The sequence below is a fragment of the Hetaerina americana genome, unplaced genomic scaffold (genome assembly GCF_022747635.1).
Source record: "Hetaerina americana unplaced genomic scaffold, ioHetAmer1.1.p SCAF_3, whole genome shotgun sequence".
Lineage (NCBI taxonomy): Eukaryota > Metazoa > Arthropoda > Insecta > Odonata > Calopterygidae > Hetaerina > Hetaerina americana.
The window spans coordinates 36621891-36649813 of NW_027286874.1; the positions used below are offsets into that span (position 1 = coordinate 36621891).

Below are 27923 nucleotides of genomic sequence, written 5' to 3' on the forward strand. Positions count from 1 at the left end.
ATGTGGCAGTTGTTGGTGTACATAAATATTCATCAAGTATTTTCTAATCATTTTTCAAATTTGTATTGAGATCTCTGAACTTTTCCCGCAGGTTTTCGTTATAGCTTCAGCTGTTTTTCTTTCAGATCGATTTATATCTGAAACGTAAGTTTAAAAATTATATTTAATAAATTAATATCAGTTATACCATAGTATACATTTGCTACATGCCTGGAAAACCTAAAATCTAAATGAAAAGCTGTAATCTCTTAATTAATTATGTTTTGGATAGAAAAGTATCGTGAAAACTTTTCATGTTTTTTTAGAAACTTTTAAAACCAATGCCAAAGTAATGAAGCTGAAAGTTGGTTTAATAGACATTGGAGTTCACTCATTACTATACCCAATGGTTTGTGAAATTCACACATCAAGGGAAGGGGGCCAATTTCTTTCCTTGTATTGATAGAAATGAGCTCTTACGGCTAGTAATATATAATAAATGTGAAACTCCAATAGCCGTAAACAGTTTACGGCTATTGGAGTTTCACATTTATTATATTCTTTCCTTGTGTCACTATTCTGAAGGGTAGTCAACATCCATAAAGGCATCAGGTCATTGCCTCTAGCATTGATTCTAAACATGTTTGGCCCTTTAGGTCACTCATCCTAGGCCTAGCCTTAGGATTACCTGGCTCAAGAAAATGGTCCAGAGATGGTTGTTTTTGCCTGCTCTTTAAAACTTGCATGGGTCATTGCGTGATCATATGTATTTATCTATTGCTAATTTATTTATCTGGACAGAACATTTCCCCAAAATATGGCTCTTTTTACCATTTTGTATTTCCTGTCACTCTGGTGGAGATGTTGTCCCTTTCTTACTCATCCTCAGATCCAGCTGCCATTTGCTCTCTCTCCCTGTACAAGCCTTGCTATTCCAGAGTAGTCATATCCTCTTCATAGTCTGCTGTCCATTCCTTGACATCCTTTCTGTTGACCTAAAACCCTGCCTAGGGAAACTATCCTCCACAACATGCTCATCTTCTGCCCCAACTCCTTCAAAGCCTCAATCTTAAATGCTGCTCAGCAACAATTTCCACCCTAAGATTAGCATGATCCTGTTACCAACTTCATTCCACTATTGGCAAATGAGCCTACAGCAGATGTGGAAGTTGAATTCTCTGAGCATTGCTGCATACATATTGTTCATCAAATGAAAAAAGTGATGAAAAAGTGCCTTCTTGTGCAGTTTCCTAAAATTCAATATCATCTGCTGGTTCTTGGATAGGATATTGGACATGATATTCAGGAGCAAAATGTTCACAGAAATAAAAATATTATTCCTCACAAGTCAGCTTCCAAGCCCAGAGGGTGAGCTGGAGCATTGTCCATAATCAGCAGAGCCCTGGATAGCAGATTCTCTTCTTAAAGATCCTTCTTTACCAAGGGAGCAACAAATTTGCTGAGCCATTTCATAAAAAATTGCTTGATAATCCAAACTTAGATATTGTATCTCTGTATCATGTATTAATCATTCTTCATTACCTAATATGTCTTGAAGAGACACATTCTGAATATTAGAATAGGTAAGACTTTAGTTTATGCTCCTAGGCAGCAATTCAACAAAAGAGATTCTGCCTGCCCCTAATAGGCACATGTTCTAACATTTCCATCTTCTCTTTTGTTAAATCCTCTTTGGCAATGTCCAGTCTTGTAATTGGAGATATGGTTTAGAGCAAAACCTTCACCATCACTGTATTACTGAAAATCTACTATGCATCATTATTATCAGGTCGTCCAGCCTCCTTATGTCTTGCAATGCGTTGAATGCCGCTCTCTTGTGTAATTTTCAAAACTACTCCCTGGAAGCCTTAAACTCACTGGTAATCCCTATCTCAGCACTAGTTCCAAGTTGGTTCAACTCATCAACAATCCTTTCTATCACAAATGATTTCTTCAGAAGAACTGCCATTATTATCAATTTCCAGTAAATCCACTCAAACAGTTTCCTACTTCTTAACTTAGATAAGTTTTCCTGTCTCTTTTTAAATAATGTTTAGACACCTTTTGCAGCATCAGCACCTTCAATTACAACTTAGTTTAAGAAACATTTATTATTGACTTGGGCACCCCATACTTATCCTCTAAAGTCAATAAATTGTCTCCACTTTTATATGCTATTGCTTTCTTCATCATCTCAGTTGCAACATGTAAGAGCTTCCTCATAGCTTTGCTGTCATAAGTGCTAGCTTTCTTAGGATTCGTGGTCTTTATTTTCCACGGGAAAAAGTAAAAATTCAACAGGAGTTGATGGGTGGGATATACGATTACATACTTTGTCTTGACTACAGGAATTTTTTTTCAATCTGTGAATATTCTCTTAAAATCCCATGAGGTTATTATCATTTCAACTTTTTATACAAGGCCTAGTTTCTGTTATTATTTTGATATTTGTATTTAAGTGTCCATTTTCTATGCCTTTGCTACACTTATCGTACTTTGTAAGGTTTAATGCCTGTAGACATGGAGTTTATCAGGAGGGATACAATGTAGTTGTAGTATTTAGGGGAGGCGACTGACAGCTGAGGTCATTTGCGCCATAGGGGATGGACAGGAAAGGATGAAGGGTGAAGAGAAACCTGGCGTTGGCATTAGCCTACTCTTTACGAAAGGCGCCCAGGGGTCCACAGCTTAATGTCCCATCCGATGGACGGCATACTCACTCAAAGTGCCCTCCACAATGCACCTCAAGTAGGGATCGAGATACCTCTGAAAAATATTCAACACTGCACTGGATTTGAACCCGGGCCCTCTGGGTGGGAAGCCAGTACGTTAGCCCCTGCACCATCTCGATCCCCGGGATACAATGTATGCATGTATTAGCTGAGGGGCGGCATCCCTGTTAGCACAATGCATATAAGTTTCAAAGCAGCACCACTTGTGAGGTAAAACTAAATGTGCTGCATTGTGTACATTTACAATTTATTTGGCAATTTTTCTAGGAAGGACTTTCATTGGAATATCAATAGCAAGTATTTTTCCTGTGAATCAACATGCCCTTATAGGTCAAAGTTAAACCCCTGTACAACACTGGCTGATATAAGAGCATATTCGGAAGGAAAAAGTGTCTTATGGGCCAGTGAATATGGTAGAGAAAGTATTGCCATGTGTGATGATTAAAAACTTCACGATTACAAAGTTTATTCTATTTTTGAGATTTTAAAAGTCTTTGTTGATTCTGTTCAATTAAACATGATAAGTCTGGATGAATGGTTGCTAAACTAATTTAACATTTTACAATTTAATATATAATAAAGAAGTAATAGCTATTTTAAACATCACTAGCATAAAATCGGGAGTAATTGCATGTCAAACTAAAAATTAACTAACTTCAGAATTATGAAATGCTAAAAGCAAATATTTTCATTGAGAAACAGCAATCGTATGCCCTTAAATGTCAGCATATATGAAATGTATAACAGGACTTTCTAACTATTCTAAAATCACTTGAGTGAATGCTAAGGTATATTGCATCTAATAATCTTTGCATTAATATCAACTCCTCTTTATAATCCCTAGTGATTTTCCCATTGAAAGGAAGCACTGCCCTCCATGAACACTCGTAAAGTCCCCATTAGGAGGCATAGATTTAGACTGAGACTTGTTCTATCACTTTTAAATGGTGAGGTGGATTAGTAATGTACCAGTATTTATCAAGAATAAATTTTTTACCCAGTGTATCTCCAACTACTAGCTGTCCATCATTTTCACATCTGTTCCATGGCTGTTCTTCTCCTGATGCTGTGAGTACATATATGGCATTGGTTACAACGAAAACTCCCATGGATATGTAAAAAACAATTCTCCATTCTTTGATTGATTGCTGAAAAGTTGAAGAGTTCATTAGGAAATTAGTACATGGATTTAGAATTCCTATAGAAGTAATTCTGAGAATACATAAGCCAGAATATTATGTGCATACAGGATGAAGTGAGCTGTAACTTCAAAACTTAATTCAAATTGAAATGTCTTTCCAATTTGAGTTCTGAATGAGTGTTGGTTGGAGGAATATTTTTTGCACTTATCAAGATATGCTTGCTGTGTGCTTGGCTTATGTACAATATATTTATTTATAATAGTTCATTTTATTTTAATATCATTCAAAGAATATCTTATGTTGAAGTCATTGTCACATTCTGTATGGTTTTAAAAATTATTCCATTCATACATTTACATTTTTATTACCAGTCCACTACTATTTCATGATATACATTCATTTATTCTCCCTTATTATTTTTGTCAAACATTTTCTCAAAAATCATAAAATATACAAATATATCCTAGTTGCATTTTATATTCCTTTCTATCAGTAACTTCAGCGCTACTATAGCATCATTCATATTCTTACCATTCCTAAATCCAAGATAATATTCCACTAATCAAATAGTAATCATTTGCCGTATACTTAATCCTGTTTTGATGATCCTAAGTATTACCTTTCCTGCATGAGAAAATCTTAATATGCTGCTGCATTTCCCTTTTTTTGGATGTGAATTAATATCAATCAAACAAAGTCGTCAGGCCAATTTCCTCTTGCATATATGCTACGAGTGACGCTAAAATTGTTTCCTTTTTGTTTTTCCTTGAGTAATAATGCAGCTATGTTATCTATCTCCTCAGACCTGTTCTGTTTCATTTCTCATTACGTTTTCTCAATCTTGCTATCAAATCCACCTATACCCAAGCTACATTCTCTATCTGTCTAAACTCTTTCTCCTATTATTTTCACTGCATGTGTGCTCTTCTCTGTCTTGAACATTCTTTCCATCTTGTCTGAATCTCTTCTGCTTTAATTCATACTAATCCTGCTTTATCTCTTACAGTGTGAATGGATTTATGTGGTTGGTCCTAGAAGTACCCAACCCAACAAAGAGCACAAAAAGATTTTTGAAAAAAATGTATTTATTTTTCAACATAATCTCCTTTCAGCTCTATACACTTTTCCCAGCATTATTCAATAAATTCGATACCCTTTTCATGTTAAGAACTGTCTTGCTTCTCAAAATAGCCATTAACTGCCGATACCACTTCTTCACGTTTGGAAAATCTTAGATCACCGAGCCATTTTTTCAAGTTTGTGAACATAAAATAATCCAAGGGGGCTAAATCTGGCAAATAGGGTACATGAGGTAGCAATTCAAACTTTAATTTGTGAATTTTGGCCATTGCAATAACGGATTTGTGAGTTGGTGCATTGTCTTCATGAAACAACACTTTTTTCTTAGCCAAATGCAGCAGCTTCTGCTTGATTTCTTTGCTCAAACGTTGCAACCAGTTAACATAATAATTGCTGTTGATAGTTTTTCCTTTTTCTAGATAGTCAATGAAAATCATCCCATGTGCATTCCAAAACTCCAACGCCATGACCTTGCCAGCATATGAAACGGTCTTCACCTTCTTTGGAGCCAGTTCTCCATTTTGAATCCATGGTTTTGATTGTTCTTTTGTCTTGGGTGTGAAGTAATGGATCCATATTTCATCCATGGTTATGAAATGGCGCAAAAATTCTACTTAATTGTTGTGCAACTTCGTTAAACACTCAATTGAAACATCTTCACGACATTGGTTTTGCTCGAGTGTGAGAAGAGCACCCATCTTGCACTCAGCTTTCCCATATCCAAATCTTCAGTTAATATGCGATATACCGCACTTCTTGAAATGCCTACTATGTCGGCTAGCTCATGCACTTTCAGTCGACAATCAACCAGTGTCACTTAGTAGATTTTATTCATTCTTCTGGAGTCCTCACCTTATTTGGTTGACCAATGCGATGCTTGTCTTGACAGCTCTTATGGCCTTGTTTAAACTCTGCTACCCAATATTTTACTGTTGTAAACGAAGTAGCAGAGTAGAATCCAGCTCAGCTTTATATTGCTTGGGCTATGGCCTTTCAAATAAAAGGATTGCATCACATAACAATGACCAATTTTCTCCATTGTCACAAACTCACTGAAAATGTTCACTAATGATGGCTGCCAAACAAATACTAAACAACGTGGCGTCTTCAAACTTAAACATATGACAAATTCCAAAGAAACTGCGGGAGATGCCGCAACAGTAACTTTTAACGGAGTCATCCGCTAATGTGCATTTCAATGCAACAATTTCAGAGTGTAAAAATCATTCGCCTAGACTGGGATTCGAACCCAGATCCCTCAATATCCGGTCGAGTGCTTTAGCCACTTAAGCTACCGAGGCGTCCTCTTAAACTCTGAAATTTTGGGGCTTTTAAAGGAACAAGATGTTGTGACGAAATACCGTACATACAATGTCACAGGCATTCGTAGTCGAGCGCGAGGCGCCACAGTCCACGAGGTTAAAGCCAACTTTAAACACTTATGGTGTTTTCACTTTGACAAATTCCAAAGAAACTGCGGGAGGTTCATAAATTGCGTACTTTCTAATAAAGTGATATTTTTCGAACAACCACCGCCATTCCTAGGTCGGGCCGGGTACTTAAGGGACCACCCTCGTAAGTAACTGCACCCATTTTACCCTCTCTCTGTAAACCTTCTATACTCTTACACTGCTCTTTCCACCACATTTTTATTTCATCCCTGTCTATCCCTTTTCACTAACTTTCTCCGGAATAATACTGTGCTAACACACTTTAATTTCCTTATCTCAGCTGTATTACAATTGTTGTTGTTAAATTGGCATCTTTCTCTATCTTATCTTCCCACCTCTCTTTTGTGGTACCCATCTCTTGGTCCTCATCCAGGATTTTATCAGGGACTGCCAGGTATTTCTTCTTTTTCACCTCAGTTCAGGATTCGAATTCCGTTACCTTATACTTCTTCCCATTCTAATCTTTTAGTGTGTAATATTAATCTTAAGGGGCACTAAATTATGATTTGAATCCACTCCTGAGAAACCATATGAATCAATAATAATGTTCCTAAATCTACATATATATGTATATGCATAATGTGAACTAACGGGTGTCTCCTTTTTACCTCTTGGTGTTTTTTTTACTTGAAAACTCGACTAACATTCATAAAGTCTGGTACATATTTCTTTTTTCCAGATTATTCAATTATTGTGATTTCTGCCATCCCCAGAGCAGTAAATATTTCCTAGGGCTTCTTTGTGCTTAACCCTCATGAAGTGGCTTGAAATTAAGCTATGGAAGACACGGTAGTATAATGATATTTCATAAACCAGGGCACCCAATTACTTTTCCCATTTCTCTATCATTGTTGAATTATTGACTTTATTTCTTTCTTAATATTTTTCACTCCTGCCCTATCAGACAATTTGGGAGTCAAAAATGATACAAATCAGTAGCTTTCAAATTCTACATAGTGGATGCCAAGGAAGCCCTTAACTGTAATTTCCTCTGATTATCTTATGCTGTGGCAAATCTGGCCATAAAAAACCATAAACACAGTAATCAACCTGAAGGTCAGTTTGGTAGGTGATGTTAGAGTCTACCCAGTACTAAGCCCGACGGCGTGTGAAATTCACACTCAGGGTAAGGGGGGCCAGTTCCTTTCCCTGTGCCGGTTATGGTTACTGAGGAAGATCTGGTACCTGAAAAATCACATAACTTGGGTGGAGCTGCAGGTGTATAGAGTGGCTTGTTTGGGAATTGAACCCAGGCCCTCTGGTCAGTAGTCCAACGCTCTACCCCCTGGACTAACATGACCCACGCAAATCTGACATAACAGTTATAATTTTCCTCTGCCAGTCTGTATCAAAGATAAAGTATAAATCCTCATTTCTTTCCCTTTGCCGGGGCAGTACATTTACATTTCTATAATATAGTATTAACTAACTTGAGACAATGTGAGAGTTGTGTTTTGATCTTTTTAGTTTTTCTCTGACCTTGAGTCTGCTATATAAATTACAAAGAGGCCTTCATTGAAATAGTGGATTGCCTTTGAAATGTCTTGCAATATTTCAGTGATTGAATGCCCCTTTGAGTTAAGGAAAAATGAATATATAGAGTATGATTTAGCATAGGACTGATTGATTTAATCCAAACCAGGTAGACTAGGATTTGTTATGTTAAATGAAATAAAAATAGTAACTTACATGGGTAGCTATTTCTCCAATTAGATATGGTGTAATGATTCCAGTTACTGCGGCCAATCCATTGGTTATGGCCATTAATAAACCAGCATAGTTAGTACTTAAGTCTAGGGCATTAACCTTAACTCCAGGGTAATAAGCTCCCATTAAACCCATTGCTATGGTTAATAACAGCACCACAGTTGTCCTATCACATCCAGCATAAGAAGCTCCAACTAAGAAAAATGCTGGGCCAATAGAGCCTATAGCACAGCAAAGAGAAGGAAATAAAATCCAATTATTAGGAACATATATTTCAACCCAGTCAATTTAATTCATTCAATTTTGCTTTCAAGAAATAGGTGGTCATAATAGGAACAGTAAAATACAATGATTCAGTGCACACCCCATTCAACAAGTGCTTGGCTACTGACCTAAAAGTCCCAAGCTCAACTTCAGGGTAATACGTTTGAGGAACTCCATTTAAGATCCAAACAGTGCAAAGCCAAATTTGTGGGAAACCCCAAATGCTATATGGAAAGCAACAAGCTCCCTCTTCCCTGAATGTGTAGATTTCAATTACCTTAGTACTTAAATTGCTGGTGCAGTGGGGTCTTCAATAAGAGCCTTAGCTTCAATAGAGTGCTTAGACCTCTTGGTTCATCTTGCAAACCTGTACTTATCTTCCTGCCACATACAGACGGAATGGGAGCACTGTGGTTAGGTTGGCTTTCACCCATTCAACCTCCATCTGGGTTGAACATTGCTTAGCTATAGTGATCTAATGGGAACTGGTATTTCAACCAGGGATGAACCTACATAATTGTTTCATTTTGGACTAGAGAGATACAAAATTATACATTTCGGTGTCGTTTTGGACTGGCTCTAAATAAAACTGAAATGGTAAAGTTTCAGATTTAAACCTTATATTAAGGTATTTTTTGGTTCTGTCCTGGAGAGATACAAAATTATGAGTTTTTGTATAGTTTTGGACTGGTCCAAAATGAAATTTAGGGTAGTAAGATTTCAGATTAAAACTTGATATTAAGGTGTGTTTTAGTTTATTTTAGGCCTCATTGGTGCTTAATTTTAAAAATTCACTGAGGTGACAGGGTTGTTTTCATAAGGGATATGGATGAGTGTTGAGAATAATTACTTTTTCCTCACTTCCCAATATTATAATGGTTGTCTGTCTTCAGGGACAATATACTATTTACTATTGGGTTTTTCCATGACATACCTAGATAGAAAAATTGAATAGCATGTTAAAAGTCATATGCCTGGCTGATAAGCATTTACAATGGGACCGAGGAGGAGGGTGAATACATTCTTTAATAGGGATAATCCATTTAAAATAGTATATTCTCTCCATTCCACTCTGACCAGCTAAAAACAGATACTTCAACAAATGGAAACTAGCCACAAGAGTTGTAATATTCTCCTGGCACAAGTTTATTAATGTTCCAATGTTGTTCATCCTCCAATGGTCAACCATCTGGTGGCCCTTTAGTCATCATTCATCACCAATGACACCATTTGTTAAGCGTAATAGATATTTTGGGTGCTGAATAATCATGATAATAATTTTTTAATTGTGCACCAGATATTATTCACTTTGGCTCTACATTTTATTTACAATGCAATAATATGCACGTTAGAGTTATAAATTTTATGAAGTAATTTTGCTAACGGTAACACTTTATTTTCGCTATGGGTATATTTTTAGGATAATGGCACTTATCAAATGTAAGTTTCCATCATAGTGGAGCCTCCTATCATAAGGGAAGGTGCAATGTATTCCTTCCAAAATATTTAAAACTTCAACACTATCTTTGAAAATTTTGTTGATGATAAATTTTGTAATGACTTTATTCTCTTATTTAATTTGATTTTTCTCATTATATTTACCAAAACATAGTAGGAGAGAATGAATGAGAGGTAGCTGAACAATCCACATATTTGGGTGGTAGTTTGGACCTAAAGGTGTGTAGCAGTAAGGGCATTGGGATAATAATTGCATTAGTGAAGTAACCATTTACCATTTGATGATGCAAAATATAATGACAGTAGTAAAGAAAATGTTAATTAGATATAGAGTTTAGCATTTTATGGTTTTAAAAATCTGGCATTTGAGAATATAAGGCTTAGATTGGAGGCTTTTGAAATTTGGGTATGGATGCGATTAAAGAGAATAAACTAGATTAAGAGGAAAGACTAGCTACGAGTGTTATTTATGACTGGGGTAGCAGAGGAAAGTTAGTTGTCCGGGAAAATTAAAAGAAGGCAGAAGTGGATTTGGGAGTTAATGAGAGATAGGTGGGATATTAAAGTCTGTAATAGTAGGGAGGATGTTGAGTCAAATGGGTCGAGGAAAAGAATAGGCTTTTTGTGTTGCATGAAAAGGGGTAGAAAATATGAGGCGATGAAGGAAAATATAATTTGGGCAAATGTTGGCCTGTACAAAGGGCTACAATGTCCATGAGGAAATGCAATATTTTTAAGGACCATCAAAACCTATCTCTAATTAGTTGACTACCTGTAATTATAAATAAATGAAAGGACTAACTTTGTAGTTCCATACGAAAAGTAGTTCCACACGTTTTCGTGTGGAACTACAAAGTTAGTCCTTTCATTTATTTATAATGAATCGGTTCCATAAAGTTGCGCCATAAACCATTAATTATACCTGTAATTATAATGAAACAATTAAAATAATTGAAAATTGTGCATTACAATGCATATTTGCAGATGATTCTGTGAAATTTTACTGTTGCAGCATCTCCCACTCACCTCAACACCATCCTTGTTAGCCTGCCCCTTATGTGAAGGTAGGCGGAAGAGTGTTTGTTGAATATTTGAAATTAATACACACATGGACTTGTGTATTACTGTTTTTTAGAAATGTTTGGTACTTACGAGGTACAAGGCAGGGTGCCATTTATGGAAAGTTCTTCAGTGAAATGCATAATAAATGGGCGCATATTTATCAATAGTAGTGAATAACTTTCTAGCAATGGGTATTGATAATTAATTGCTTGAAATATGTATGTATATGAATTTGCATGTTTTTTATGAGAAATGCAAGATAGTTTCAAGGCAGGGTCCCATTCATGAATTGCATTGCCATGAAATAGATAATGAATATTTGGATACTTACCAATAGTTGTGAACAGCTTTCTAACAACGGTTGTTGATAAGTACTGATGAAACAAAATCCAGTCAGCAAGCCATCCACTTGAAATTGCAACGATCCACATCACCATATTGGGAACTGATGAAAGGCCTGCATTCTAAAGAAATAAATGCATAAGTTATAAAATGTCATTCAAATATCTTTTCAGAAAAATCATGTGGCAATGTGCCATTTAATAGGTGGTTATTAACTGTGAATGCAGAACAGTCCATTCCATATGTACTACGTGATAATTTTGTAGTGGAAAAGGGTAATCAAACAAATGAAGCATTGCACTACTGTTTTTCATTTCCCCTTTTCTCATATTTCACAACATAGACCTGTGGACGTATTCAATATAATTTAAAAAAAACTTCCCTAAGAAGTGTTAATCTACTTAAATTTTATTGATAGAAAATATTTCTTACACTATAAATTTATTATGGTAAGCTCATAGAAATGTATTAAACAGGTATCAGAATAAATATGATTATTATTGAAATTATAAGGGCAATTCTGAAGAACCTAGCTGTGGAGGGCCTTTTATAGCGCAATACTCAAGTTAGTTGTTTTAGGGGAGGCAACCGATGTCTGAGGTCATTTGCCCCATTAGGGATGGATGGGAAATGATGAAGGTTGGAGAGAAACCCGGTGTCAGCATTAGCCTACTCTTGACTCTTGGGACGTTAAACTGCTGACCCCTTGGTGCCTTTCGACAAGAGTAGGCTAATGCTGATGCCGAGTTACTCTCCACCCTTCATCCTTTCCTTTTCATCCCTAATAGTGCAAATGGCATCAGCTTTCGGTCGCCTCCACTTAAGTTACTACTAGCTCAAGGAATAATGCCAACAAATGCCTCAGATAATTGATATTCCAAATTATTAATCCCAGCAAGGCTTTACAAATGACCTTAAAATAACCTAAAAATATATCTGGTACCAGGTATATTTAGTTAATGATACAGTTGCTACATTCATCTATAAATATTTTTCTTAAGATTTCCCAATATGTCCGTATAAAATTGTGTGTGCCTATGCTAATTTTTGTGAAATAAACGTACAACGTTAACAGAAAAGGAAATTTGAGATGACCCAATATTTTAAGATATTCTAACCTAATTTTCAGGCTGAAAATATTCGCTATCAGTTCTAATTGAATGCAGTTATTCTAATTGGGTTTCGTGTATTGGAAACCACTTCATGACTCATAGTGTGATTAATGGAAGATCAATAGAGGGGAATGGAAAACTTAATCGAGCAGTTCAGGAAAAGAAAGACCAAGAGAAGAGGTGGGTGGTGGTGATGACCTATTATTGGCCTCATTGGTGATTGAATCACTTCCCATGCGTGAAAAATTCTCAAAAACTGTCCTCATTGTTTTAAAAGTGATGTTTGTCTCATCATTTATTTGTTATTTTGAATCGCATTGTATACAAACAATGCCTTGCATGACAGCAAAAGAGTTTGGCATCACATAAAAGTTCCATTAAACTAAACTCATTCCATCTTCATTTGGGAAATGGGAGATTATGCCAGATACATAATTAAGTTAGGCATAGTGGTAAAATGCAATTTTAATTAAATAATCCCACATTTAACTCAATAATTTTTGCTGCCTTTTTATAGAAACTGCAATTTAAAACTGTTTTACAATAATTTTTACTGTAGGCAGTTTACCTGTTAAAGGTTCATTCCTGTAGGAATAATGATGAAAACAATATGGCTTTGATGACTAAAACACAAGGTTTGTATGAGTAGTATCGAGACAAGTTTTGGAAAAATTGATTTCAGATATTTACAATGCCTCAAAATTCTCCAAAGTGCATCCCTTGAGTGTTGACACACCTTTGCCATTGGCTTTCCACGACTTGAAGGCTCCCTGGTAGGTGGATTCTGGAAAGTCCATAAAGGTACACATGCAAGCTTCATTGACGGCACTTAGGGTTCCATGGTGGTATCCTTTGAGGAAGGATTTCACTGTTGGTAATAGGAAATAGTCTGCTGGTGTTAAGTCAGGACTGTAAGGGGGTTAGGAAATCGTCATGATGCCATTTAAACGTCAGGTAGTTAGTTACCTTGGAGCAGGTGTGGCTGGGTGCACTGGGTGTCTGGGTGGGTGTGTTTAGCGCATATCTTTTGCATTGCCAAATTTTGAGTAATAATGGTGTGCCCAGTCATTTTATCAATGTCAATACGATCTGCAATCATTTGAGTACTTAACTGATGGTCTAAATTAAGTACTTCAAGCAGGCATTGCACGTTGTTTTAGGTACTTGACATTGACGGCCTTCCAACGTAGGGCTTATCCTCCACACTATCTCAGCCATCTTTGAAGAGCTTGTGCCACTAAAAAACTGCAGTTTGTGAAAAGCTTTCATTCTTAAACACTGGACAAGTCATGCCCAATGTCTCCATATCCAATTTTTCCAGTCCATCACAAAATTTGGTGGCGTATCGCTGTTCAATCGGTCACTGCATTTTGCGCTTGCTAGTCACTTGACAGGGGTCCATTAAAATCACGATCTAGCCTAAATGATGGCTCGCAAGCAGTTGGTGCTTGGCACATTCTGAACGTCAGACACCTCACCACCAAGCCTGCATGGTGCAAGCCCCCTGTGACGAACAGTCACACCAGGAAAAAATTATTCCTGATACTTTTCATCCAAACCATGTACATCTGAGGTTTAATAAAACAAGATGGGCAGGGAATCCCCCGCCGCACGCCCTTGCGGCGGCTTGCGGGGTATTATGTAGATGTAGAATGATAATTAGAGACCAAATTTCAGAATCATGCATAGTGGAAATGATGTTAGGAAAAAAATAAGTAATTTTGCAAGGAAAATAATCCAATGAACACCTATCACTGTAATAATTAAATACTAATGCTTATGCTTAAAGCCTATCGATTTACTCAAGTAGTAGTTTTTAGGGGAGTCAACTGATAACCAAGGGCATCAATTAATGGTGGATAGGTGGGTAATTTGATATCGTAGGATATTCAGGGAAGGGTGGAAGAAACGTGGAATTGACATTAACCTACTTTTTATGAAAGGCATCCAGGTGTGTACATATTAATGCCCCATTTGACTATAGTACAAGTTCATTTCCAATAAGTCATGTGGAGAAATAAATGAGCTCTATAAACAAATTGAAATTTTCTTGGGAATGTTAAAATTTATAGTAATGGGTGATTTAATTTTTCTCTAGGCAGTTATAAAAATCACTGAGTACTGGTAAGTTTGGTTTGAGAAATGTGAACCCAAGAGGGGATAGTTTGCTTGAATTTTGCAAATAGCATGACTAATGGATTTCAAACATTTGCTTTGACATATACAGAAGAAGAACATACACGTTGAGAGCTGACAGAGGCAAAAAGAGATGCCAAATAGACCACATGTTAGTGAAGAAAAGTTACAGAAACCAAGTTGAGCACTAGTTCTTCTATCCAGGCAGTTATGCGGAAAGGGGTAATATCCTGGTTGTAGCAAAATAGAATACTGAATATAGGAAAGGCATTAATGAATAAAGGATTATGAATAAAAATAAGGGTAAACCTTCCATATAGGCAGTTGAAATGAATTTACCTCTGTAATACTGAAGTGGAGAATGTCCTTCATATATTTTGGAAGATCAGTCACTAGTGTGTAAAATCCCCAGTCATGTCCAACTTGTCCAATCACTAATCCCCACAGAGGAACTGATGTCAATATATGTTTCCATGGAGTGGGTTGATTCTGTTAAGGGATATATTGATATCTTGAATAATTCATTTTACTCAAGCTACACAATTTTTATATAATTATTTCTTCAAGAGACCCATTGATTCAGTATTATATTCCTTCAAGTTGGTTGGTTGGTACAGGAACTTAATGATGTGGAATGCATTGCTCCTAAATTAGGAGCAATGTAACAACATCTAAATCACATCTTTCATCATCATTAATTTCCCAAAAGCAAAGGAGCTTCTGGCAGAGCTCTTCCAATGAGTATCTCATTTTATTTGGGTATTTTTTTACCATCCATACTCATGATTGTATGCATGAGCATTCCAAAACATCACCACTATTAAGCTTGCTAAGTGTTTAATGCTATGAGTATTCTTACTCAATAGAATGACCATAATTAATGTAATTTTAACCACTGTCTCAGAGTCTCAGAGGTTTGTGGTAGTTGATTAAGAGAATAAATGCCATTTGAGATCCCTTTTCTGGACTTAGACAAACTTGCAGCAGCCAGAGAAACTCTAAAATACACTAAGAATCTGAGATGCAGTGAAAATCATCCCATGTTTGTAGCCTTATATGACTTTATTAAGACATCATAAGAGAGTTCCCTGCAGATGCAAATATCCTCTTCATAGAAAATGGCTCTCTGGTGGTTCCACAAGTACATGGTGAGGCAAAATGTCCTCCTTTTTTTAAAGGTGTTTTGCTTTATAAAAAGAAAGTTATGTTGCTGCACCCTGTAGTTAAAACAATAATTCAATTGTATTGTGTTCTTTTCATGCTATGAGTATTGTTGAGTGGTTGGAAAAATTGACATTAGAGAAATTCCAACTTCCTTCTACATTTATATAATACCTATGATATCACACATGCATGTTTCATGGATTCTTGTGTTCATTTAGAGGTTGTGCAAATCTATTTTAGAATGTTTTTCAGAGATAATTCCAGTGCTCTTTTGCATTCAGTCAATAGCCTATCCCCTCCATTATGATGATGCCTTTTGCCATCAGTTAAAGTGTATAGGAATGGGCCAAAAGTATGAAATTCATTTCATTTACATATTTACACATGTTGGCAAACAAATTTTGGAATTAATATTTCTTTCTCCTTTGATTTGAGCGTACGATCATAATTAAGACTTAATTACACCACTCTGCCAAAAAAAGGTTTTCCATAGAGTGAATTGTATCCTGTCATCTTTTTATGACTTTATCTGTAGTACATGATGCATACACTCTTGAGGTAAAATATATTGACTCCCAATGTGCTGCAACCTGTCCACCTCCCCTAGAACTGTTGTAAATGCCTGGCACACTGGTTCCATAGAACACAATCATTGTTCACAAGTGTGTGTTAATCTATCAAATGTACTTCCCCTTCAATTTCTGCTGTTCACTCACAGTCTGGTGTCAGTCACTGTGGAACTTGATTCAGGTTTTCAGTGGCACAAGGACATTGTTCCATTCTCTCACAAATGCAAACTCACTTTTTATGTAAATGCAAGGCTTGACAAGAAAAAATAAACTTGTTGCAGTAACTTTGCATAAGCCAAGCATATGATCGCTGAAAATTTTCAACATCATAACTATAAGGATGAATGCTTTTGTTTAATGCAATCAGTATTATTTCTATTCCTCATTTTCACAGTTACCAATAAGTGTGGCAATCCTCGTTGAAATCCTCTTGTGTCTCTGTGGCTATCTCTTTATGAAATTTTTCCATGATGTCCTATGTACTGGTCTGGTTAATATCAAAGTCCTTTCCTTCATAACTCAGGCTATGTGGATCAGTAAAGCCATTTTGTGAGAGGTTTTGGGTTTTATGGGTTACCTGCTGGGTCTCAAGTTCTTAGCACTTTACTATTCTATTGTTTCTCTTTCTTGTTTCTAAGTTTATGGCGCATGTATAGCCATGATGACCTTCCTCTTTCTGTGGTGTCAAACGCTCCCTATCCTCTGGGTTCCTGTCTTGGCCATCATCAGTAGTAATGGTAAATATGTGCCATATATTATCACCAAGGCATCTTCAAAACTCCTCCTTATGTTTCTATTGGCACTCCAAGTTGTCCCATGCATGAACATTTTTTAATAAGTTAGACACAATTCCACTCATCCTGCATGGAAATGCCATGACTGCACCTTCACATATCACTCATATCAGCTCTCTGATAGTTATTTTTGTGGATTACCACAATACATTTTCTTACACTTTTGATGGTAAAAAACATGCCCATGGCTTCCCTTAAAGTAGGTGATTTCCTACCTTTGAACTCCTTACCCCAATAAAAGCTAATACTAAAACTTTGTGTTGAACATGCTATTATTTTCAAAGGAATGGAGTCCTTATTGCCACCCTGAAAACCTGAGCCAAGTTCCTTAGTGACTGATGTGGGGCTGTGGGTGAGCAGCAGAAGCTGAAGAGAAAGCCAAGATGACAGGTTCAGACACAATTGTGAGCAAAACTTAACTCATTTCCCCATTGGCCACAGCGATAGCCCATCAGGCTGACAGGTACATCGACACAAAAGCGGCAGCACCTTAAGAGTCTATGTATTTGGCCTTAAGAGTGTGTGCTTTACATATTAGAAAAGTCTTTGGGTGATCAAGGGATACACCTCATTCTAATGGAATCTTTTTACAGCAGAGTGGTCTGCTTAAGCCTCAATTCAGTGAGCACACACTTTGAACATTGGAGGGAGAAATATCAATTTGAAAATTAACCTCCCAAGATTTGTGTATATGTGTAAATTTAGACATGTACTTTTGGCCTACTGTAATACTGCCTTAATGATAGTGATAGGATTATCATATCAGAGGAGTCATGGACTGATGAATGACTGGAATAGCCCAGAGGCAGTCTCTGGAAAATATTATAAAATAGATTTTTTGATTTCTAAATGGAGAAAAAATTCATGAAACTGATCATATGATATTGTAGGTATTATACAAATATAGTGCATAGGAGGAAGATTTGGCCACAATTTGACAATTCCTTTCCAATTTTTTCTTTATGAGTCTTTGGCCAAATGTTTTTAAAAATCACTCGGGAGTTGAAATTTCACTCAGGTTGAGCACAGAAGTGCTGTGGGATGGGTAGTGTTTTGGCCCATGGTACTGCTTGGAGATGGTGTTCAAAATATTGGCCCCCTTTCAAATTGAATGACACTGTGCAACCTTTAATTATTTGTTAATTTGGCTCTAATTTGGCGTGAGCATTCCCTGTAAAAGGAAAGAATAAGGGGGGTGACCATGAACTTGCAAGAATTTTGCCACCCACCATGTTGGAGGGTATCTATTATATCCACAATGCAGTCTTAGATAGTTCTTCATCACTACAGTGGTCAATAATAGGGGTATTGACATGGCATTCCACAAAATCCTGTTTATGGTGGAAATTTGCATTAACGGGAAAGATTTCCTATCACAGAAATTATAGCTTGTACTAAACTGAAGGACCTAAGTCATTTGTCTTGAATGCTTATTAAGAACTGTGTGAAAACTAAGGGGATTATGTGGCCTTAAAAAGTCTAAAACCTTGTTCTAATGTGTTTCCCACTTATAAACTAGCCAAAAAGGTCACTTGTTTGCATCACTTGCACTGCTCCAGATGGTAAGAAGCTTTTTTATTTTCTGATCACAGGGATTGCCTACCTACCATTTGTGTTCATTCTGAGAGGAATTTGTTGAGCAGCTGAAGGTTTTACTCAATTTTAATTTTTTACTTGCAGATATTCATTTTTTGTAGCAGAAAGAAATCAAATGTCCCTCTATGATTCACATTTTCATGATCTCTCAGAAAATTTAGGTAATTTTGTGAATTTTGGTGATGGTTTCACTGTATCACAGATTTGGAATTCATGGAAGGTTTTTTCTGCATGCTGTTGGGTCATGCTCACCTAAAGGGATGTGATCAGATGACATCTCTGTCATTTTTTCTCAACCAGCTTCCCCAAACACACCAGACTCTGGTTTTGATGGCTTCAGACATGGGTTGATACATCTCTGACCGAGTCTGAAGGTCTTTTGAGATCTTCCTGTTGCTGCCCTTGTCTGCGGCAAGCATTAGTAATACTAGTTAAGCTGACAATTCAATATTGCTATGACAGTTCAGGGAGTGAAACGAAAAGAGTGTGAACTATTGGCTGTGAGTTTGTAAGGTGCCATTCTTATAGCCAATATTGATTTTTTTTAAATATCGATAAGATATTTTGGTTCACTAGGTGACCAAAATATTGGCATAGAGTTTCACAAAAAAATCAATATTAGCTATTGGATTGGCACCTTAAAAATTCGAGGGGTCTTGTTTTATGTATAGCTAAAATTAGCATTCATATTTTTAAAATTACTTTATCGCTTTTATTAGTAGACATTTCCTTTTCAAGATACTTCAGTTCTTCGTCACTAATCCAAGGATGAGACTGTGGATCACTGAAGCATATTAGGTTCCACGTAATAAACCAGCAGATTCCCAGCAATCCAAATATATAAAAAACACAAGGCCATTCCCAATGTGCAATAAGAGGTCCACTGAGAGCTGTTCCAATCACTGTTCCCATTTGTGCTCCTATAATTAGGAAAAGTAACACTTTTATCGGGATTTCTCCAACATCCAATTTGAATGGTGAGATTATTATCAATTATTCATTTATGTTTAATGTAATTTCAATTATTTTGTAATAGGCTGCAGGATATATGGGAATTCATGAGATGAATTAATTATCTAATAGGAAACCAGTGCTTGTAAATATTATTTTTAAATTGTAATTATTATTTGATAAACTATTATTTTTTGTGCAAAAAAATTTGAAGTATTTATATAATAAAAAAGGTAGTTCGAGAAGAATTGTTTTTCAGTTTGTTATGGGACAGAGACCATCCATACATCATGGTGTACTATTTTAGTATTCAATTCCTTCTTCAGTTGTTCTTCTATCATCATTCCAATCATGTTAGAGAGCATTACTCAAAATGATAACATGTTGTTTCATGAGCCCTATGATAATAATTTCGGAAGAAATTCTTGGCCTAGCATGAAATTGGCTTAATGATCTTGTGTCCTCATCGTTTGGTGGAGGTTTTCATGTTGGTTAGTAAACCATGGTCAATACACATTATCTCTGTATAAAACATTATTAGAGAGATAGAAATAAGAACGGGATGTAGGTTTGACTAAGTAACCTTACTATGGAGCTGATTGCAATGCTTTTTGCAAAGGGTAATGTACATAAACTGTAATGGTCATAATTTGGTCGAATACTGGCTTATTTTTTGTAGTTTTACCTATGGTGCGACTAAAAATCCACCCCTTCTTCAAAATTGCATAGCATCATTAATGGACAGCACCTCTTCAATTGTCATATTTGGAGAAGAGATTTATGAAAACTCGTGCAAAGTCCTCACTTTCTATGGATGTGAGCAGTAGGAGCAGCAGAGGAAAGAGGATTGGAGATGATGGAAATAAAGAGGTCAGAGGTTGTTTTAATATTTGAGGACAAGAGATGTATTGGTAATTCCTACCAATGGTGAAGTTTAAACATAGTTGTGAGGGTTCTCAGTTCATTTTTCTCTGCCATCTACATTTACCTCAAAAATTATAGCATCCAGGAAATCATAAAGCTTGTACATTTTTGGCATGTTCAGAGGTTTCACAGAGCTATAAACCAAGGACCCTGTGGACAGCTGCCCAATGGTCAACCATACCACTTCATCAGGTCAAAATGTGTCTATTTAGCTTCTGCATTCCTTTTCATAAGCCATTGAACCATGTGGATAATTGCTCATATGCTTATTTAGGAATAGTGGCTTAGTCATACAAATTTTCAAATATATTACCATGTAATTTATATCACTCTGGTAAAAGTTAAATCAAAGCCAATGTTCACTGTCAGTAAAATGATAAGCACACTCCTAAATCAGTAAAAGGAAGTTTCAGATGGTATAGATACCATTATAATTATAGATAGTTTTCAATCTTAAAATTATCATAGCAAACTGCTCAGAAAAAATAAATACCTGAAAAGACCAATGAACCTAAACGTCCTTTTTCACATGGTGGTATCCATTTAGCCAGTATGGTGTTCAGGGCTGGATATGTTACTCCCTTTTTGAAAATAATAATGAAATGGTTAATTAAATTTTTTATCTGTAATTTTTCCATAAGTCAAATAGAAAAAGTCTTTACTTCCATTGATGCTTATCGTAATTGTCCAGAGGTATTTTTTTCAGTAATTTGCAGTAATCTGCATTTTGATGTAAATCAGTGGATGACACCAATAAAGTAACTTTTGCGGCATCTCCCATTTTTCTTTGAAAAGATCCTCTAAATACCAAATTGATGCCAATTAAAATATGACTCAAATTTGGTGAGCTAATAATGCTTTTGGTATGCAAGGAGAAGGCAGGGCATTCATCTTCCATATTCAGTTCAGTCATCAAGGTTATATATGGTAAGTTATAGGAAGGATAAGGGAAATTAAGATAATATACATTCCAGAAAGATCAATAAATTAGGTGTTGACTTGTATCTTAATGCAGAGTGGAATGCATTTTGCAAATGTAGTGTATATAATGGTTTTTGATTCATTATCACAAAAATCCCTGCAAGTGCTATACCAAGGGGTTCCAAGTGCTCTTTAGATATTGTGCATTTTCATCTTAACAAAAAATCCCCCTGAGATTCCAACTGAAGTAAAAGTTAAGCTTTCAAACTCTCCTATACCCCAAATGATATTGCTTGGACGTTTCCTAAATACCTTCATAACTTGGCTTTCCGCTTTAACAACTGTTCCTTCATTTGCCCTTCCATCTCAGTTTCTATGCTGTTTGAACATCTTGAAGGTAATGTGTTGTCAGAGTGAAGAAAGGAGGCATTGTTTTTCAGCTCTCATTACCAGCTCCAGGTTAACTGATTCTGATGTCAATGACAGTACCATAAATCTCTTGGAACTGTGATGGAATGTTAAGGTTTTTGGCACACTGAGGTACAGATAGATATCTTCCCCTATTTTCTAATTAATGATCTTATTTTTTCAAGAGATGCGGTGATTGTTCTTCCCAATTTCACCAGTTTCACTCCAGCAAAGACCTGTGCTCCTCTACTTTCCTCCTACCTCATTTCACCTCTTGATTAAGGATGCTGCTGGACTGCTTTTATTTTCTCGTTCCTAACCATGGATATACTTAGCATAGTTGTTTCTACTAGGAGCCTCTTTCTGAAAGCAAAAGTCCTATTTTTTCACATGTATAGAGTCTGGTGATGGTATCAAATATTGCCATACTTGTTACTTGCATACATTCTGCAGCATGCAAAGTTGAAAAGCTTTTAAGTACATTTAAGACTTTATAGAGGACTTTTAAATTAATTTAATATTTAAGTAATAGGCTCCATGTGAAATCATCACTTGCATCATCGACATGGTGGTAGGGGTTTAAACCATTTGGCCATAGCAAGTTAGCGTTTCATACTGTGACATTTTATTTTCACCAGGGAAAATTTGTAAGGGGTTGGTGAAATGTCATCTGATGATATTTAGCTCTCAAGAGTTAAACTGGTCACTTGGTGCACCAAGAAGTACTAGATGCATATCCAAGTAATTTAGAACATATACCATTAACAGGACATAGCATATTAATTGAATAGTTCAGAAAACTTCCTACAAATGGGATATAATTCAAGGATACTTCCATTCTTATAATATCATGTTGAAGTAGGACCTTTGAATTTCAAATCTTAAAATTTAAGGTATAAATATAAAATAGAATCATATTCCTTACTTCTCCCAGGCCTTCCAGTATTCTAACCACAATCATCCACATAGAGCCACCTTTATCTGCTATAATTGGAGTCATGATGGTCAAGATGGCTGTTGTTAAGAGGCCAAAACCAAGGACATGTTTGCCACCATAAAAGTCAGCTATTCTTCCCCCTGGGATATGTGTGATGGCATAGCCCCAGAAAAAGGAGCCAAGAATGAATCCTTGAGTCTTCTCACTCCAATCATAACTCCCTCCCTGCAAATATGGATATATTGGGCAAGTGAGTAATGTTAATGAAATTTTAATGTATTTAGCTGTGATAAGTTATCACTGTATTTTAATTGACTCATAGCCATAAGAATATTCAGAATTCCTTTATAAAATGTGAGTGTCACATTACAGCCTAATACATTCCTTTTCTAAACATCAAAATGTTTGTGGACATTTATTAAATGCAACTACATGCTATTTAAATGCCAGGCATTGATGTAGGTGATATGGAATGACTGATTGGCAATCTTGGTTTATTTTTTGAGTAATCATCTAATGTATTTTATAGTCTTTGATAAAAGTAATTACAAATTTGTCAACAATTGGGACATTTTGAAAAGAAATACAGTTCTGAAAAGTTTTATCTAGATTCAGAAGAGGCACAAAGGGAAACTTGTTAAGAATAGTCTTTGTAGAGGAAATGTGCTGATATGAGCAAGAGTCACAGTCTTGAAGGCCCTCTCAATCATGCCATAAGTATTTTTCCCTAGTTTCCTATTCTATAAAGTCCCTAATAATTGAAATGGAGCCTGACATTGATAGATTACCATTTAAATACTTGCAGTGAGCCTTCAGGATAAAGATTTTTGCCAATAGATGTTTACATTTAGTCTCAAATCATTCTCGGCTGGTGCAGGGGAATCTAAGATAACTATTACTTTACATATTGAGATGATTGACTCAAATACCTTCTTTCATATGCACCACAAAATTGTGCCCTATCAGTGGGCTAAAATGCTTGAATTACAGCACTGTTGTTGGTACAATTAAGTTTATACTCTCAAACTACATGATTCCAATACCAAATATAATCAACTGGCATATGAATATGAGAAATTTCATTGTCCAAGCCAAAAATATGGCAAATCCTCTTCTTCTAGGTGATTTTCAAATCTTCCTCAAGTTTGCAACAGTTATAAAGGAATATAGAATTAAACCTATTTGATAACTCCCTGGAACAAAATAAAACCCTAAAGGTTTTTAAAGTGATTCCACTTCCTCAAACTGTGGAGTTTTAGCTGGTCAAAATTTCTACTTTGCATGCCAGCTGGGGTAAAATACTGATGTATGAAACTGTGAATAAGACCAATGTCTTTGCAGGTTCAACTTGTTTCTACTTCTGATTTTGTAATGAAATATATGGCATGCTTTTGTGTCTTCATTGAGCATGGTTTTTGAAAACGACAAAGCTGTGGTCCTTTTTCTTAGTATTTACTGTTAATCTTATAAGTATCATTACATGTGACATTCATACATGTGGAGAAGGCTGTTGAAAATTTTGAGTGGAATTTCTAATGTTTGAGAAAGGAACATGCCTTCTTGAATATATTCTATTTTTCATATATTTCATCAGATGATGAATGCTTGTTCAATGATTGTGTTTTTATTGAGTTAATTAATTGTAACTAAAAGAGATGGGACTATTCATCATGGGAATAAAAGGGTAATTCCTTGAGAGTCAAGAAAGTTTTTATAGAGTTTACAGGACATAGTCCATTTAATTATTAAATGCAGAATTCCTATCAGCTGGAGTTAATAAGTTTCTATCTGGTTATTACTACGAGGGTCATCCGGAAAGTAGTACCCGTTCGTGAAATAAAAAGACAAAAGTAAATATTAACAAACATAAAAAATTTTATTTGAAAGAGGATACTTTAAACTACTTCTCAACATAATCTCCAAGCAAATTAAGGCATTTGTCATAACGTGTGACAAGTTTCTGTATTCCTGCTGCATAGTCCTTCGCCGCCAGCTCATTGAGATACGCGAGGGACCCATCTTGCACAAATTTTTGCATAATGCAGATGGTGTTTAACAATTTCATGAACAATTGTTCGAGAAACATTGGGAAAATGCTCACAGATGTCATCAATTGTGACGCGCCGATCGTTCCTCACGAATTCGTCAACTGAGCTCACCAGTTGGTCTGTAATGACAGACGGTCTCCCCGAACGCTCATCGTCGTGTGTGTTCCCCCTCCCCATGTTGAAGTTGCGACACCACCGCCGAACAGACGACTCGTCCATTACATTGTCTCCATACACCTCCTTTAATTGGCGATGAATATCACATGGGCGAACGTTTCTTGCATTGAGGAATTTAATCACTGCCCTCACTTCACAACTGGCGGCGTTCTCAATTTTTTTAAACATTGTAAACAATCACAGAAACAACACAGGCAATGCTAGCGTCACGCAACTTGGCTCAGAGAAGGCAGACAAGCCACTGAAGCTATCTGACCTCGTCCAGCGGCTACTCGCGTCGTCAGCACTTCATGCGGCACGAACGGGTACTACTTTCCGGATGACCCTCGTATATGGTTTATCACATAGCTATATGGTATCTGATCAGTGGATTGTATCATGAACATGTTTAATTAGATATTTCTCATTTGGATTCAGTAATTTTATCGACTAATTTATGTATGTTCACATGAAAGGTACTTACGGTAAATCTAGTTAAGCTTTCACCATAGTAAGGGCAGATATCACTATCTCCACTATTTGTCGAGTTCTTAATATTCTTGAAGGTGACCATCTCAACAATAGCAACAGACAAACAAACACGCATAGAGTAGGCATTTGAAATGGCCAGAAATCCCATTACAGCTATCACATACCGCTTTGGAATCCATGCTGTGGAGAGAATCAATAGAGTTTAAGAGATGGGAAATATGGCTTTGTTGACAGTAGTAAAATGATATTAATTTGAAGTAGAAATAATGATTTTAATGCAGGTAAAATTGAGTGAAGATACTGTTTGGAAGTTTCATATTTGCTTTCTTTGGAGAATTCATGAGTGCATATTTATTATGATTGTTTATTTAGATTGAACTGCCTTTGAAATCTTTATGCATGGAATCTTTTATGGTATAGCTGTCATTCGGCATACAATTCTACAATATCCAGCCTGCAGTAATTGAATTATCTGTTCACACCTGTTTCGGTGTAGAAATCTGTATGTATGTGGAGTATATTTTTCCTGTGCAGATTGAAAAATTGAATCTTCAGTGCGATACCATTCTTCGTAGGTTTTCCACAACTTCAACCACTCTAGTTTGCATCTTTCTTGACCAGTTAATTCCATTCGAATGATAGGAAATCCCTCTTATAATATCAAGAGTGGGCTGTTAGAAAACTCATTAAGTGACATAGATTTTTGAGATATTAGTAGACCCCACCTGCACTTCTAAGGTTGAAATTGGCTGAGCAGTGTTGAAATATATAACAAGATTTCTATTCCACATACTGAAACCTTTTAATTTTCCATAAATGCTGCCAATGTTATGGAATGATGTGCATCCCTCGATCTGTCTTGAAGCTCTAGTGCCTTGTTCATTAGGCGCTAACAAAAATTGGCGTGCACTAAATGGCATCGGTTACTAAAGTATTGGAACAGTATGTACTCAGAAAATATGTATTAGAAATATATTTTTTATGTTTCAAATAAGATATCATTCAAGTGAAATAATTATACCACTAATATTGTAGATCCAACCAACCCCCGGGTTTTTTATATACTGGAACTTAGTGGTTGATCCTAGTGAGTTCTTCTATTTTTATGAATTTGTAAATCAGAACTTGATAAATTTTGTCATCCACAGTTTGTTATAACTTTGATTTGTTTGGATTATTATTTGCATAAAAAGGCTTATACTTGGAAGTTCTGAAATTAAAGATTAATCTTCATATTATAAGCTTAAGTTATTCCTCAAAGAATTTTTGATTTCAGCAGCATCTTATGCATTTATAACTAAAGGGATAGGAAATTTATAAGCAATCAGTTCACCAAAGTATTGAAGGAAATTTCATAGTCATCTTATTCAATACTTAGGTCTGTATCTTTGACTTGATACCTTGGAAATTTAAACTAGTACACAAACAACACTCCCTCTAACTTCTGTGAAACAATGTTACATATACCTTGAGTAGCTCCTGTAATTGGAATCATTTTATAAATGTCTACATTCCAAAATACTCTATTTATGAACTTAAAATTGAAGAGTTAAATGCATGTTCTATGCTTCTTTCAAATACTCCATTGGAGCACTGTAGCTCTATACCTAAAACTTTGTCTCTTGGACACCACTACCATAAAACTAACACTTCAGAACACCTTAGTTATGTGATCACTCATGGCATTGTTATTTTAGGTTGCCTTATCTTATGTTAGGTTTTAGGATACAAGGTTGTACCTATAGGATGTTTATAAGTCACTAAAACGTATTTAAAAATTGATAGTAGATTGATAATTCCCAGTTGAGATTTAAAATCTATTCGATTGTGATTGATTGAACGTAAACCAGATGTTTCTGCCATTAATATAAGTATTTTAACCACCACCCTGTGCGTTCAACCTGAAATGCACTTATAATTAATGCTGTGACAATACTCTAAAGTGAATAGTCGGTCCTGGGTGAATTTTTTGATCGATTATAATCAGAAAGAGGCATTTAGTTTTAGTTTACCACCAATGGGTTGGCATATGACAGTCTAGTCTTTATCACAATGTTGTGATTCTCAAAAAGAAATGTGGAAAATATGAAATAAAAATGATACATTCTGATTTTAGGATTTTTGGTGGTTCCAACAACTCTCTTCTGGGGGAGAAAAGGGATAAATGACAGGATAATAAGGTAAGGAGAGGATGAAATTGATAGGCTAAGGGTTGGCTATGGAAGGATATGGAGAGGATTAAAAGATTAATGGTTAGCAAGGGAGGAGGAAACAATGTTGACATTAACATGGACTTGCAATGTACAGTGTTTAATCAGGGAAGTTGAGAAGATTTAATTGCTGTTGCTATGCCTGCCCAATTATTTTTTATTTGAATGGTGTGACTCTAAGAAGTAATGAGGAAACACTGGATACATTGTAACACTCATTGAAACAGATGCAGTGAATAGAAGTATGTCTGGCAATTAGAAGGGAGGCTAGTGGGTTACCGGAAAATC

At 36.0% G+C, this 27923-nt stretch overlaps 2 protein-coding genes across 2 annotated transcripts in view; one reads left to right on the forward strand and one right to left on the reverse strand.

Annotated features, from left to right (window-relative positions):
* Positions 1 to 1831: 1831 nt before the first annotated feature.
* Positions 1832 to 19513, reverse strand: LOC139689996 (putative inorganic phosphate cotransporter). Its single transcript, XM_071587161.1, has 6 exons — positions 19291 to 19513; positions 14805 to 14954; positions 11207 to 11339; positions 8074 to 8312; positions 3709 to 3859; positions 1832 to 1941 (listed from the first exon to the last, which is right to left on the reverse strand). Exons 1-6 carry the CDS (start codon positions 19498 to 19500, stop codon positions 1832 to 1834), a joined length of 993 nt encoding a protein of 330 aa, XP_071443262.1. The 5' UTR covers positions 19501 to 19513.
* LOC139690142 (sialin-like) overlaps positions 19500 to 27923 on the forward strand; it is a 42195-nt gene continuing 33771 nt past the window's right edge. Inside the window, exons 1-2 of the mRNA XM_071587400.1 lie at positions 19500 to 19565; positions 22727 to 22979. Coding sequence (XP_071443501.1) covers positions 22835 to 22979 — 145 coding nt within the window. The 5' untranslated portion in view covers positions 19500 to 19565; positions 22727 to 22834. The remainder of the gene's footprint in view (positions 19566 to 22726; positions 22980 to 27923) is intronic.